This window comes from Helobdella robusta (genome assembly GCF_000326865.2).
Source record: "Helobdella robusta unplaced genomic scaffold HELROscaffold_41, whole genome shotgun sequence".
Classification (NCBI taxonomy): Eukaryota; Metazoa; Annelida; class Clitellata; order Rhynchobdellida; family Glossiphoniidae; genus Helobdella; species Helobdella robusta.
Genome location: NW_008704941.1, coordinates 893,955 through 908,821, shown reverse-complemented (window position 1 = coordinate 908,821; position 14,867 = coordinate 893,955). Strand labels below are relative to the sequence as shown.

Here is a 14,867-nt window from a genome sequence, read left to right as displayed (position 1 = left end):
TGTCCAATAGTGAAGTGATAATTTTTTTGGTTATAATACATTTATAAAAATCCAATGATATATGGTTAATGATATGTGTCACTTTCAATAAATTTACTAGAGCTATCAGGAGGTAACTTGAGGAAGAAGAACTAATAAACAAAATATCTAAATCCACGATGTATGTTTTTGCGGAAAGTATATCAAATCATCCATATGGTATATCTACAGTACATTCATCATGTATGTTTATTCAAGAATGTATCGAATCATCCAACTGATCCTATGTACATTCCTCATGTATGATCTTACAAAGAATGTATCAAATATTCTTTACACGCGTTTAAGCTAATAGGCAAGCAATAAACCTGATGGGATAATGGTGATTCCTTTACAATCTTTATAAAAATAATAAACTGATATAAAATTTGTATAAATCAGAAGAACTAACTATCAGATGAAAGTATTTTTTGCTAAAAGAAATAAATAGTTTCAAAAATAGATTACAAGATGGATGGCGTGACAAATGCGACGCAGTACGGATAAGGCTGTGCGTGGTGGAGAATCCTTATCAATTGGATAAATGGATGAAAGCGAATCGTGCTTATTTTATATCTGAAACTATTCCCCAATTTCGATTTGCGTGCGTGTGTTTGTTTGTGCGTATGTATGTGCACGTGTGTGTATGTGCTTGTGTGTTTGTGTTTCAATTTTTTTTTATTTATTAATCATAATCTTATCGATTTCTCTCTCAAAAAAAACTTTGGAATAGCGTAGGTGCAAATCTAATACTCAACTATATCAACCACTGCTATTGCATTACTCATTATCACCAGAATCTCTTAATTAAGCCTTTGTCATTATCTCCATCATCGTCGTCATCTTCATCATCTTTGCTTACGTTATCATCATCATCATTTTTATCATCATCATCATCCTCCTCCTCATCATCATCGTCATCATCATCTTTACTTGCGTCATCATCGTCGTCGTCGTCGTCGTCATCATAGCTGTCGTATCGTCTGAATGTTGTATTGACATTCACAATGCTATCCCTGCCATCACAATATTGATCTCTATTTATTCAGGGAACGATATCTCAGAAGAAAATCAGATATCTATACTTACGTTGGGGTGATGATGGTGATGTTTGGAATGATGATAATGATGATGTGGATGATAATGGTGTTGTCAATGGTGATAATAATGATGACGATGCTGGTGATGGATTGCAATTTTTCACTGATAAATTAAAACCACACACATATACACACATATACACACACACACTCAAACAAACACAAACATAAACACACAAACTGACAAACAAGGAACCAACCAAATGCACATGCACTACACGCAAAGGCAAAAGATGCTCCTAAACTCCATACAATTTTACAACACATAAAAATCCTGCCAAAAGTATTAAGTCGTTAAGTTAGCCCGTTAACTTGACAACAAAATGAATATTTAAAATATTACTTTATGTGCAAATTTGGATGTTTATTAGCCTGCTGTTATGAAATAAAATTGGTTATTCAATCTGTAGTTTTTAAGATAGGCAAACAAATGACTAAAACTAGCTTGTTGTTATAAAATAACGCAAATAATAGTGTTTACTAATAGTATAAATATTGTGATTTAACCTGTAACTTTAAAATGGGGAAAATAATTTTTAAAAAATCATCCAGGTGCCGCGGGACAACCCTTCACATTCTGGAGAGCAACCCCCTTCAAGTTCTCCTCTACATGTTGGTCGTGTTGGACGCTGGTGTTGTCATCGCCGAAATCTTGCTGGATCTCCATGCCATCAAAAGTTTCTTCATTTTCTTGCATTTGTTGTTCACTCTTGCGATGTTTTGTGTGTCTATTTTTTAAGTTCTTTGATCTGTTGCACTTAATTTTTAGGTTTTTTCAACTATTTGCAGGTAATTTTTATTTTTTGAATTTTTACATTTCATTTTGAATTGTTAACTTCATAATGATGAAAAAAGTGTCTGGTGTCTTGATTTAGGTTCATTATAATGTTTAACAGTTAATTCAAATTCAATTTCTAAGCTCATATCGTTGTCTACATTAATGAAAAGAATTATTTTTGCTCCAATTTTCAAATATAGTAAAAAAAGGCTGGCAGAAATACACTAATGCCAAACTGTTTAGTTAGTAGGAGCTATGCAGGAGTGCTAGATTAATTTAAATTTACGTTGAAGATGCAAAATCATTTGAATTTATTTGTTTTTGGCAAAGACTGAAAATAAGAATTTTTATATTTATGACGTAAATGGAATTTCTGGGAAATGGAGAATGTTGTGGCACAATAGCTTAATAGGTTCGCAGATCATCTTATAATTTGTAATGACATAAACGCCACTTGTTGTTGAATTGAAAAAAGATATAAGATTCGGCATCTAATCTTATTCATGTTCACATACTTTAAGAACATCTTCATACATTTTCTGATTTGTACTGTACATTTAAAAATCTTTCGTGTAAAAAAAAAGAAAAATATGATGAAAGGATGACATATACAAAAGTCCTGGCAGATTCATGGATGTTAGTAATAAAAATTGCATCTATAGAGAAGTTTATTCCCGCATACCACATGTTATATTATTATAATGGTAAACGTCTTGAATAATATAACTGCAACGAATATTAAGAAATATTTAATAATATAAAGAGGAATGAAATGTACAGCATACACATGTATATATTTGTACATTGTACGGTACGTACAAGAGTTGTCGTACGAGCAGGTCATCTTGCGTTCGTTTAGCGTGGGAGTTGAGTTAAATGACCAAGCGCTTGTGAGGTTGTGCACGCTGAAGCGTTGTGCAACTGAGTTGATGACCACCCACTCAGATACCACACACACACACACACACACACACACACACACACACACACACACACACATTCCACACGCTAACTAGAGTAATAATATTATTTACACATCGCAAGAAGTGTTATGATAACCCTCATTTAGCATCCTATTTTGTTGTATACCACCTCAACGCAATCCATTGTTTTTTATTATTAAGAGATATAAAATGATATCGTTTGACAATACAATGGACATTCTGAAGATGATAATATGCAGAAATAAATGGCCAGACAGATGACAAAACAGATAAATTAATGTTGCCAACCTAATTGTCAACATTTTCAACTATATTAGTGTTGTGCTTTCAACAAATATCAACATTCGGGGTTGTCACAGCAACAACATTTCATCGCTACTCACATCTTCACTTCTCATACATTGTCCCGTCTTCAGCGTCATCAAATCACTTACACCATCTCATCTCTCACTTTCACACATCAATCTCATCACCTCCATCATCACATCAATCTCATCACCTCCATCACCACACACATCACCACATAAATCACGAAGGTCAGAACAAGCAAGCCACAGTGGACTTTGAGAAGGCCATCAACTTCATAACGGAAATATTCTCAACCGAGCTGGACCAGTACAACGGCAATAATATAGATTACATACTCGATAAACTTACCGTACCGACATACCGAGCACATTACCAAGATCAAGACATTTCTTCCAACTCAAACATATTCACGACAGCCACGGCAGCCACGGCAGCCACGACAGCCACGACAGCCACAACAGCAACGACAGCCACGGCAGCAACGACAGCCACGGCAGCAACGATGACAACAACGATGGCAACATCTACATTGCCGACAGAAAGTAGCATAGTTTATGCATTAAAGAGAAAGAATTTAGAACAAAATCGATATGAACCGACGTTAATTTATCGACAAGAAGCCTCTGATTATTACGCCAGTGATGACGTCACTGATGTTGATGATGACTTTAATGACAGCAATGATTCACATGATGATAATTCTGATGACGATGATGATGAGGATGACAGCAGCGGTATGGTGATAAGCGTCAGAAATAAACTCAACCACAAATCTCACATTTCGTCGCATTTTCAAAATGAAAAAATCTCTCAAAAGCGAAATTTACCACAACAAAAACAGGCGAAAGTTAGCGAGCATCAACAGCAAAACCATCGGAAGAGAAAATCAAGAAACCAGCAAAAACGCGAAAATCAACAACAACAACAACGACGTCAAAAACAACAACAACAAGAAAACCAGCAACAGCGCGAATCGCAAAATAGATTCGACCGGTCGATATTAAATGATCGATTCAAATACGGTTCCACGATAAGTAAGAATCTAATTTGTTTCCCTCTTCTCAACTATAAAAAGCATCACCACCATTCAAAAAGCAAGGTATATAACAAAGATGAAGATGGCAAAAAAGAAGATGAAGATGATGATGAAGATGAGGATGAGGATGGTAGAAGTGATACCAGTGGCGACAAAATAATAAAGAAAGATAATATAGAGAGAGAGGAAGAAAAAGATTCAGCTGGCTTACATGAAGGATTTGCTCGTAAAAACAACCAAAAGAGAAGCACACAAAAACGATTAACAAGACATGCAGACGACAAAATCAACAGCAACAACAACGGCAACGTCAATCTCAACTACAACAACAAAAACAAAAAAAGCATTAAGAGCATTAACAATAAAAGAAGCAACAACAATATCGGCAAAATAATCAAGACTGATAAACCGATTATAAAAAACATTGAAACCAAACGCGGCTCCATTAACAATATAATTAACAACAACTACAACAACCACAACAACCACAGAATGAAGAACAAACTGAAACACTATATAAGTAACGACGGTGAACACGCGTTGGACATAACCAATCCATTATTTTTCAACATCAACAAAGAAGGGTTGGTGAAAATTCTACAAAAAACGAATAAAAACAAAAAAAGAGATAAAATTAACATTAAAAAGAGTGCTCATAACCACAACAGCAACAAAAATTCATCTGAATACAACAATAACAATAATAACATCAACAACAATAACATCAACACCCATAACTTCATTAACAAAAATGACCAAAACATTAATCAATTCAAGACAACAACTGCTGTGGTTGGTCTAACATCTAAAAATTACAACAACAACCGCAACAACATGAACAACAACAACATCATTAAAAACAACGACAACGACATCCACAATAACATCAACCACAACAATAAAAACATTAATAAAAATATCGAAAATGATTATAGCCACGCGATAAAACTTAATAAAAACAGCAATAAAAACAACATCAATAACATCAATAATAATTTTGACGCTAACAAAAGCAATAACATTAATGGTAATAACAATTACGATTACGATGATGGCGATGATGAAAATGATGACGTCATTAAGGGTGGGTATGACGTTGGGAGTGACGGTGATTTTGCTGAAATGATGATGAGCCTAGCAAAATCTCCTGGTGATACTGTATATAACACATCCAAACCAAATTATAATAATTTACCCAAAATTAATATTCATCATACTGATGACGTCATCAGCATTGATGAGAGTATTAAGAACAACACAAATTTAAGTAATGATAAGGATGCTGATTATGATAACGATGTCAGTCGTAATGATTATGATGATGCTGGCGGATATGATAATGATGGAGAAAAAATTTATTCATCTAAGACGGCATTCACGACTCTGTTATCACCGCAGACGTTAGAATTTGATAAAAAAAGAACAACCACCGCAACCTCTACTACCACTACTACTCCTACTACTACTACTACTACTACTACTACTTTGACTAGTACTATAACTGATACTATTTTTAATGCACATACTAATACTGCTACTACTACTACTACAACAACAGCTGCAACTGATGTTGCTGCTGCTGCTACTACTACTACTGTTGCTGATCACTCAGCTAAATCAAGCAACACTGTCACTGATAAAGATGTGATAACATCATCGCAGCTGCCAAACTTGACAACTTCATTATCGTCATCGTCGTCATGGTCATCGTCAACATTGTCATTGTTATTATTACCACAATTCTCTTTACCTTCTTCTCCTCTATCATCATCATTACCATCATTGCCACCATCATTACCGCCATCAGCCTCCTCCTCTCAATCGTTATCAGGAATTTCGTATAATGAAAACCAACATGACCATATTAAAATAAGCAGTGACCAGATTTACAACAATATCAACAATAATGATAATGACAACAACAACAACATTAACAACGACAACAACAACGATAATAATAATAATAATAAGAATAATAACGACAACAACAGTACGAGAAGCAGGTTGAGCTACGAAAAAATTAAATCATACCGTCATAAATACATTGAAACAGGTGGCCTCAACAACATCAACAACAACAACAACAATAAGACATCCATCAAGTTCTGCAAGACAGCCCACAACAAAATAACTACCAACATCAACCACAACTACGATTACAATGACCACAGAAGCAACAGCAGCAGCAACCACAGCAGCAGCAACAGTAGCGACTGCATCAACGACGACTACTACAAAAAAAACGCATACGCCGAGAACCTACTGAAAATCGCCCACATCTTGCATTACATCGGCATTGGAATACTGGCTAGTTTTGTTGTCCAGGTCATTATGCCCTTTCTTCATTTCTTACTGCTGCTGCTGCTGCTGATGATGATGATGATGATGATGATGGTGGTGGTGATGATGATGATGATGATGATGATGATGATGATGGTGAGGATGATGATTACAAAATTCTGTTGGATCTATCAACCAAAGTATGAAGAATGAAGATGGCGTCTTAATATGCTAGATTTTTTTCTGAGTCTAATTCATTTTTTCGAGAAACCAACTACTGCCTGTGTTATTGAAATTACTGTTGCAATGTTACTAATTAGGTTACTAAGCGGTAACACACACATAAACAGACACACAAACAAACAAACAAACACACAAACGCACACACATACAAACAATACACACACACACACACGAACTCACAAAAAAACAAACAAACACACACGAATACAGACACACAAACACATGTTACAACCACCACCCACACAACTAACGACAAAATGTCTCCACAGGAGCGTGTCATCTTATGAGATCATTCGTCACTATCATAGGCATTGCAAGAACGTTGATAACATCGTCATTATCATTTATCATTATCATTGGTCTAATTGTCGTCATCACATATGATATCTTTACAAATGATATCTTCACATCACATATGATATCATCACTTATGATAACATCACATATGATATCATCACATCACATCACATATGATATCATCGCTTATGATAACATCACATATGATATCATCACATCACATCACATATGATATCATCGCTTATGATAACATCACATATGATATCATCACATCACATCACATATGATATCATCGCTTATGATAACATCACATATGATATCATCACATCACATCACATATGATATCATCGCTTATGATAACATCACATATGATATCATCACATCACATCACATATGATATCATCGCTTATGATAACATCACATATGATATCATCACATCACATCACATATGATATCATCGCTTATGATAACATCACATATGATATCATCACATCACATCACATATGATATCATCGCTTATGATAACATCACATATGATATCATCACATCACATCACATATGATATCATCGCTTATGATAACATCACATATGATATCATCACATCACATCACATATGATATCATCGCTTATGATAACATCACATATGATATCATCACATCACATCACATATGATATCATCGCTTATGATAACATCGCATATGATATCATCGCATATGATATCATCACATCACATATGATATCATCGCATATGATATCATCGCATATGATATCATCACATATGATATCATCACATATGTGTGATCGTTGTCATCGTCAACATCATCGTTCATTTAAATTCTAAATTGAGTAGAGAGAGTATATGTAGTAGTGGTAGTAGTGGTAGTAGTTCTAGTAGTTGTAGTAATGGTGGTGGTAGTGGTAAAAAATGGATGCTGTATTTTAAGTAGTTAGAAAAAAGGAGAAGTAGCAGTTGCAAATAAGGTAGCGTCAGTGACATCATATCTGCAGACGACGATGATAATTTTTTCGGACGTTTCTCAAACTCAAAAATGTCTAATGCAAAACGAAAGCAGCGAATGTGCAGGCACGCACATGAAAATTTTACATTTGCATCGCACTGAACACAGAGAGACACACAGACACGAACACACACAGACACACACACACATACACACAGACAGACACACACACACATGCAGTCAGTATACACTGTATCTTATGTGCTTCTTTTATATACATAACAACTTGAATTCTGTTGAAAGTTACATTAACAGCATACGCCAAAACATACATTCAGTTGAATATACACACATACAACCCACACAAACAGACACACACACATACACACACACACACATACAAACACACACATACATACACACACACACATACAAACTTATACGTAAACATACACCCACGCAGAACAATATTTACATTTATATACAGGTTCTTCTGAAGATGTATGGAATGGGCGCCAATTTTTGGAAAAAGAAGCTTGAGGTTATTATGCTGTTGAGGATGAAGATGATGATGAAATGAAGATGGCGATTCTAATGATTAAGATGGATGTTAATGAAGATGAAGGTGATTGCGCTGATGATGAAGAAGTTGATGATGAAATGATAGTGTAATGGTTAAAAATAGCAATATACATATATATATATATATATATATATATATATATATATATATATATATATATATATGTGTGTGTGTGTGTGTGTGTGTGTGTGTGTGTGTGTGTGTGTGTGTGTGTGTGACAATGACAAGGCTGACAAAAATATGCGCTCAAATTGTCAAATTTGTAAAAAAAACGTTGTCAGATTTGACGTTGGTGATAAGGATTGTGAAAATGATAAGAATATTGTTTATTATAGTGAGTATCAAGGCGTACAAACGTACATTTTCATACATTTTTAAATAAGTGTGCGTGCTTATGTGTGTTTGGTGTATGTGTGTGTGTATGTGTGTGTGTGTGTGTGTGTGTGTGTGTGTGTGTGTGTGTGTGTGTGTGTGTGTGTGTGTGTGTGTGTGTGTGTGTGTGTGTGTGTCTGGCTTTTCTCCGACACGTTGTCATATTTTGTAACGTTTTTCAAAACTTTTTCCTACAAAAAATTATCAAAACAATAATATGTCAAAATGAAGTTTAAAGCTGAAATAATTTTTTTTTAAATTATATTCATAATAATTATTTTCAAAACACATTACCAAAACGAAAAATTGAGAAGTCTTTGGTTTCATCCTTTTTCGCTACAGATCTTCTCATGTCCATGGTCTTTATTATGAAATTTTATTTCACCGCACCCTTACAAATGGTACTGCTCACAATTTGTTGCCACTAACTTCTAGCTATGGTACCATTATTGGAAGTTTGGTAGCATTATGCAAATTAATGTTTCCGGCATATGAAATCAACATTTTTTAAAAACATGAAAGGTTAGTTAGCAAATTTTCTCTAAATGCCATCAAACAAGGAAGCGTTTGAAGCCCGTGCGATTTTCTGTATCAATTTCATGCGCCTGCAATGGACAAAAATACATTTATTTGTTTTAAAGCTCTTTTTAACTTTTTATTATCGTTTTAATTTTGAAATTGCATTTTTAAAATCTTAAAAAATATTTCTTTTATTAAGATATAAATTACCGAATTGACTTTTTTTGGCGAAAATCAAAATCGAATTTTTCAATTTTTTTAAATTGGAATCTTTTACCTGGAACAATTAAGTTTTCAATTCTCAATAAATATTCATCAAGTATCTTCAAACTGAACGTAGCGATTGCAAAATGAACTATGTTCAACATTCAATGTGTTTGTAGTTGGCCGTTTGGCACATGAGCTATCTTCATCTCCTCACACATGATTAACACAGGATGGACGTCTGATGCAAAATCCACGCAAATGCTGATTTATTGCATTTCTGAAGTTTATGTATACGTATGAAAACAAAGGTTGTACGTAGTTCATGTTATACACAAACTTATAAACTACAATATACAAGCAATAAGCATAAAGATAGCAAAAAATCGTTTGTTATTCCATCCATCAATTCATCAATTAGTTTATTAGGCTGAATTTCTTATTTCATTTGGTTTTTTTTTTCAATTGGTGACATGCACAAATTAAATTCAATTAACAATAGAAACGCGGTCAGACTCGGAAAACATTCAATAAACTTAATTCCATTCCTTGGAGTTTGCACAAAGTTTCCAAATGCTTTTTTACTTTCATTTGTTTTTGTTCAGTTGAGTCTGATTATGCAGCGTCTGGCATGTGGGATTTCGTGCTGTAGGTCATTCTCCCGCAAGAAATTTAAATTGTGCCAATGCTAATGAAAGCAAAAGTTGGAAAGAGACGTTTAATCAGAAACAAATGCCCTGAAAAAATTAAATAAAAGTTGTTTTTATTTTCTGAAGTAAAAAAATTAAAAATTAAAAAAGAAGAAAAAGAATTGTACTTTCAATTTCTATAAAGGATGCAGTAATAAGTGCAACACATGATTATAAACAATTGGTTGATTAACGAAGCCAAATTATTACAAATTTGTGATTTAAAATTTCCATATTTTTACGCTGTTGATGATTCAGTTGTTTCTAGGAAAATTTAGTAATGTTTGGATTAATAAAGTAATGAAATTAATTGAATAGAGACATTAGAATGATACTCTGCTACAATGATCATGCCGTACAAAGTTGGAATTTAAGAATTCAATAATCGCAACTTAAATCATTCATACATCCATTCATTCATTCATACGTACATACATCCATCCATTCATCCATCCATTCGTTTATCAATTTGTTCAACTGACGGATTAAAAAAGTTTTTATTCGTCCATTCGCTCTAATAAACTTGAAGCACTGGGACAAATCGAAATGATTTTTTTTCTCCGAATGACCCAGATATTTGACGCGGTCATAGTGATGACGTCATTCACGCTTGACCTAGTTTTCATCGAGGGCATCACGGGCACGAAACACGAGGAGGCCATTGCCCTGCTCATCATCTTCCTGCTCTGGAGGATTCTGAGGATAATAAACGGTCAGTGCAGGATGATGATGACGACGACGATGATGATGATGATGATGATGACGACGATGATGATGATGACGACGATGATGATGATGACGACGATGATGATGATGATGATGATGATGACATTGTGATGATGATGATGATGTTGATGATGACAATGTGATACTGATGACGATGAAAATAGAAGCTACACGAATGATGACAATCCTATCGACTATGAAGGAAAATGATGACGACGATGATGACGACGACGACGATGACGTCACGGAGAATATTTATGGTAATGCGAAAGCTGTAAACTAATGATAAGAAAACACCGGCGTGTGATTACAATAATAATGTTATAACTGACCGCTGGACGAGGAACTCATTCAATCCACAATGGAATGTAGCGACACGATGTATTTTTTAAATTATCGTTTTATTTACAAATCGATAATCAACGTTAATCAATTAGTTAATTAATCAACGTTAACTAACTTTACTAATAAAGTTAACTTTCACAAACTATCAGACTTACGTTCAGGAACTACCGTCTTCCGAATCAAAATTCACTAACTTTTATCGCGAATACAATAGAACTTTCAACGCAGAGTCAAATATCAAATACCGCTTTAGACACTGACAATCGCCATTCCTTATCCTTCAGGTTTTTATATTATATACCAGTCTTACCGACGCCACTCGAACGTACTAGATATCTCGTTGTCAGAAGGTTCCAGCTCCTTCTCGAAATGTATGCGTTCGTAGCAATGGTAGCTCCATTAGCGAATATATTTGTAACGTTTATAACGCTGCTCCCTTTCAGCTCTGTTTCTTCCAGACAGAGATCGTTGCAACGTCTGCATAGAATGGGGCCAGTCTGTCCAGATGAACAACCTTCATTCCCGCCCGCGGCTTCCTATCAGCAGCAATTCTAATTGAATTTTTAACTTTCAATCAATTATTCGGTTTTCTCAACAAATCCGCTATCAGTTGTATAAAACATTGAATAAAATCATTAAAATTCTGATCCTAGTATTTTTTTAATTTTTACTATCAGCAGATGTAACATAGTGAAACTCACAAACAATTAAATTACCCGTAGTCCAACACACACAAAAGTATGCACGCACATTCACACACACAGAAACACACGCACATGTGTTGAGTACAATACACACACACATACACTCATCGTGTGCTCACGCACACACAATCGAATTGAAGTTATTACTTATTTTAAGAAAATGCCTGTCATCAAAATAAACATTTTGCACTTATGGCAACATACTTAATTACCGAAGACTGAACAGACCCGCTTAAAACAAAGTTCGTTAATATTGAGGTACGTTATATTTAGGAACGTTATATTGAAGTGTGTTATATTGAGGTACGTTATATTGAGGTATGTTACTCGTCACGTGCCAGTCATATGCAATGTGCGTGATTTATGTTCATTCACGCCTACTCCCGGTATGCACACACACGCATCAACGTGTATTTTCTAAAAATAAATAATTTTTTTTGTAAACATTTGCCGATATCGTGTTATGTTTATTTGTGTAGCGAGTAATTTTTGAGTTGCTACGATTTTTTTATTTATTGTTGTTGAAGTCGTTAGATGTAGAAATTCCTGCACTCGATCACCCACCCGCCCAATGTTTTGCCGCGTCAAATTCGCGGAAGATTCTATTTTGAATAGTGCTGTGTATAGTGCACAATGGCAAAAATCACGACGCGAAGTGTGTGATGAAGCTGATGCGATTGTAATGTGATGATCTGTGAGATGGGATGGTGATGTGATGATGTCATTACGTTGTTATGTTATAGTACGTTGGTTGACGTTATGTGTTGTGGCATAATGTAACCTGATATAATGTTGTAGGGTGTAACTTAATATGATATACATTTTAATATGTTTTATGCTTGTAACTATGCGATTTGATGTGATTTGATGACGTGATGTGATGAGGTATGACGTAGTTTGATAGATTTGTGGCTCAGTGTTGTAAGAAGTGAAGCGTTTTTGTTTGATGCTTTGGAAGGTAATTTGATTCGAGATGCTGGGATGCGATGTGATGTTGACACGTGATGGTTTTTTGATCGATCTTTTGGGATTCGTGTGTAATCTGTGTGTGTGTGTGTGTGTGTGTGTGCGCGCGCGCGCGCATGTAAAAACGTGAATATTTATGTTGTGTGCATATGTGCGAGAGTGTGTGCGTGTGTGTGTGTTGACGAGAAACGTACTAAATGAAATACATTGTTTGATCTTTGACGTGTGTTGCTATTTGATTTGAGTTCAGTAGAATGTGTTTAATGTCATGTAGCTTACTGCAATATTTTTGTTTGTTGATGTGATTGATTGTTTTGCAATGCTATATTATAATTAATGTGATAAGATGTGGTTGACAGTTTTCACCGGCTATATCAAGCACACAATCTTCACATTTTGAAAACCATCTAACCAAAAATAAAAATATCGTAAGCATATTTTTAGATAGCAGAGCTAACAAATCAATAACATAAAACCAATTCTATTCCTATAAAACCATTCCTATAAAACCATTCCTATAAAACCATTCCTATAAAACCATTCCTATAAAACCATTCCTATAAAACCATTCCTATAAAACCAAATGGATGCCAAAAATATTCTCGTTAAATTATTTTTTTTTGTAAATATCGACCAGGGTATAAAACATTTTCTTTTGAAAAACTCTGCGTGTCTTATTACCTGTGGAAAAGATTTTACTAGCATATGCTACAGCTAAAGCATGATATAAAATATATATATATATATATATAATACATATATACATACCATCTTTTTCGCGGATTTTTTTTTTAGTTTTTATTGGTCTTACTTGTTATTTAGTTTGGCTGGTTTTTTAAATTGTGATAGAACATTTTTTGGGGAGCGCGTCAAATATGCATGTACGGATTGATGTTCCATTTATTAAGTTATGTTATTTGTTATGTTTAGCGGTTTTTAAGATATGTTTGATTTCCTTAATTTCAAACGTTTATTTGTTTATTGTGTGTGAATTCGTTTATTTAATTAAAAACAATAGAATTTAATATAATTATTATCGTAATGCTACATCGTTGTGTTCATATCATTACATTTTTATTCTTCCAAACGTTTCAAAACAGCTAACATCTAATTCAACTTATGTAAACAGAAATATTAGTTTTAACACACTCACACGTGCACGCACACAAACACACGTGCACACACACGCGCACACACACGCACATCTGGGCACTTGATACCTATGATAATACAAAGGATGATAATGAAGATCGGATTTCTCTTAATTAGGGCACAATTAATTTTAATGAGCTCTTCAATGATCTATATTAATCGTTACTATTCCTATAAGAATTTTTTAAAAATATTTTTAAAAATAATTTGGATGGAAAAATATTTGTATGTAATGCTTTTTTTTGGTGCTGAAAGTTAATGCTGAGACTCCTTTTTCTTTTTCGTGCCTTATCCTTTCAGGACATTGGCGACCATCGACCTCCACAAAACCCGATCTTTAACACTTTGTAGTAGTTGAAATGTGGTGATATTGAACAAGTGGCACAAGGACTTCACGAATGTTATTCGTTGTTGACCGCGATTTTTTTTCCTTGCAATCTTTCCAGTAGCTGTTAAATTTTCCATTCTTTTCTTCCACATGATGTGACTAAAAAAAACTTTAACTGCCCCCGTCGGATTATCTGTGATAATTTCTTCTTTTCATATCCGGACTGTTTTAATACATCGAAGTATGAGAGGCCTAACTAATTACTGAAGGTACATTTGTAAATATTTTTAATACTCGCACTTTTGAATAATACTC

General features: G+C 34.3%; 1 protein-coding gene across 1 annotated transcript; it reads left to right on the top strand.

The window, feature by feature from the left end:
• Positions 1 to 489: 489 nt before the first annotated feature.
• On the top strand, positions 490 to 10,294 carry HELRODRAFT_177173 (hypothetical protein; the record flags this gene model as incomplete). Its single annotated transcript, XM_009025380.1, has 5 exons — positions 490 to 515; positions 1,671 to 1,795; positions 3,377 to 6,510; positions 8,452 to 8,505; positions 10,145 to 10,294. 5 exons carry the CDS (start codon positions 490 to 492, stop codon positions 10,292 to 10,294), a joined length of 3,489 nt encoding a protein of 1,162 aa, XP_009023628.1.
• Positions 10,295 to 14,867: the final 4,573 nt, after the last annotated feature.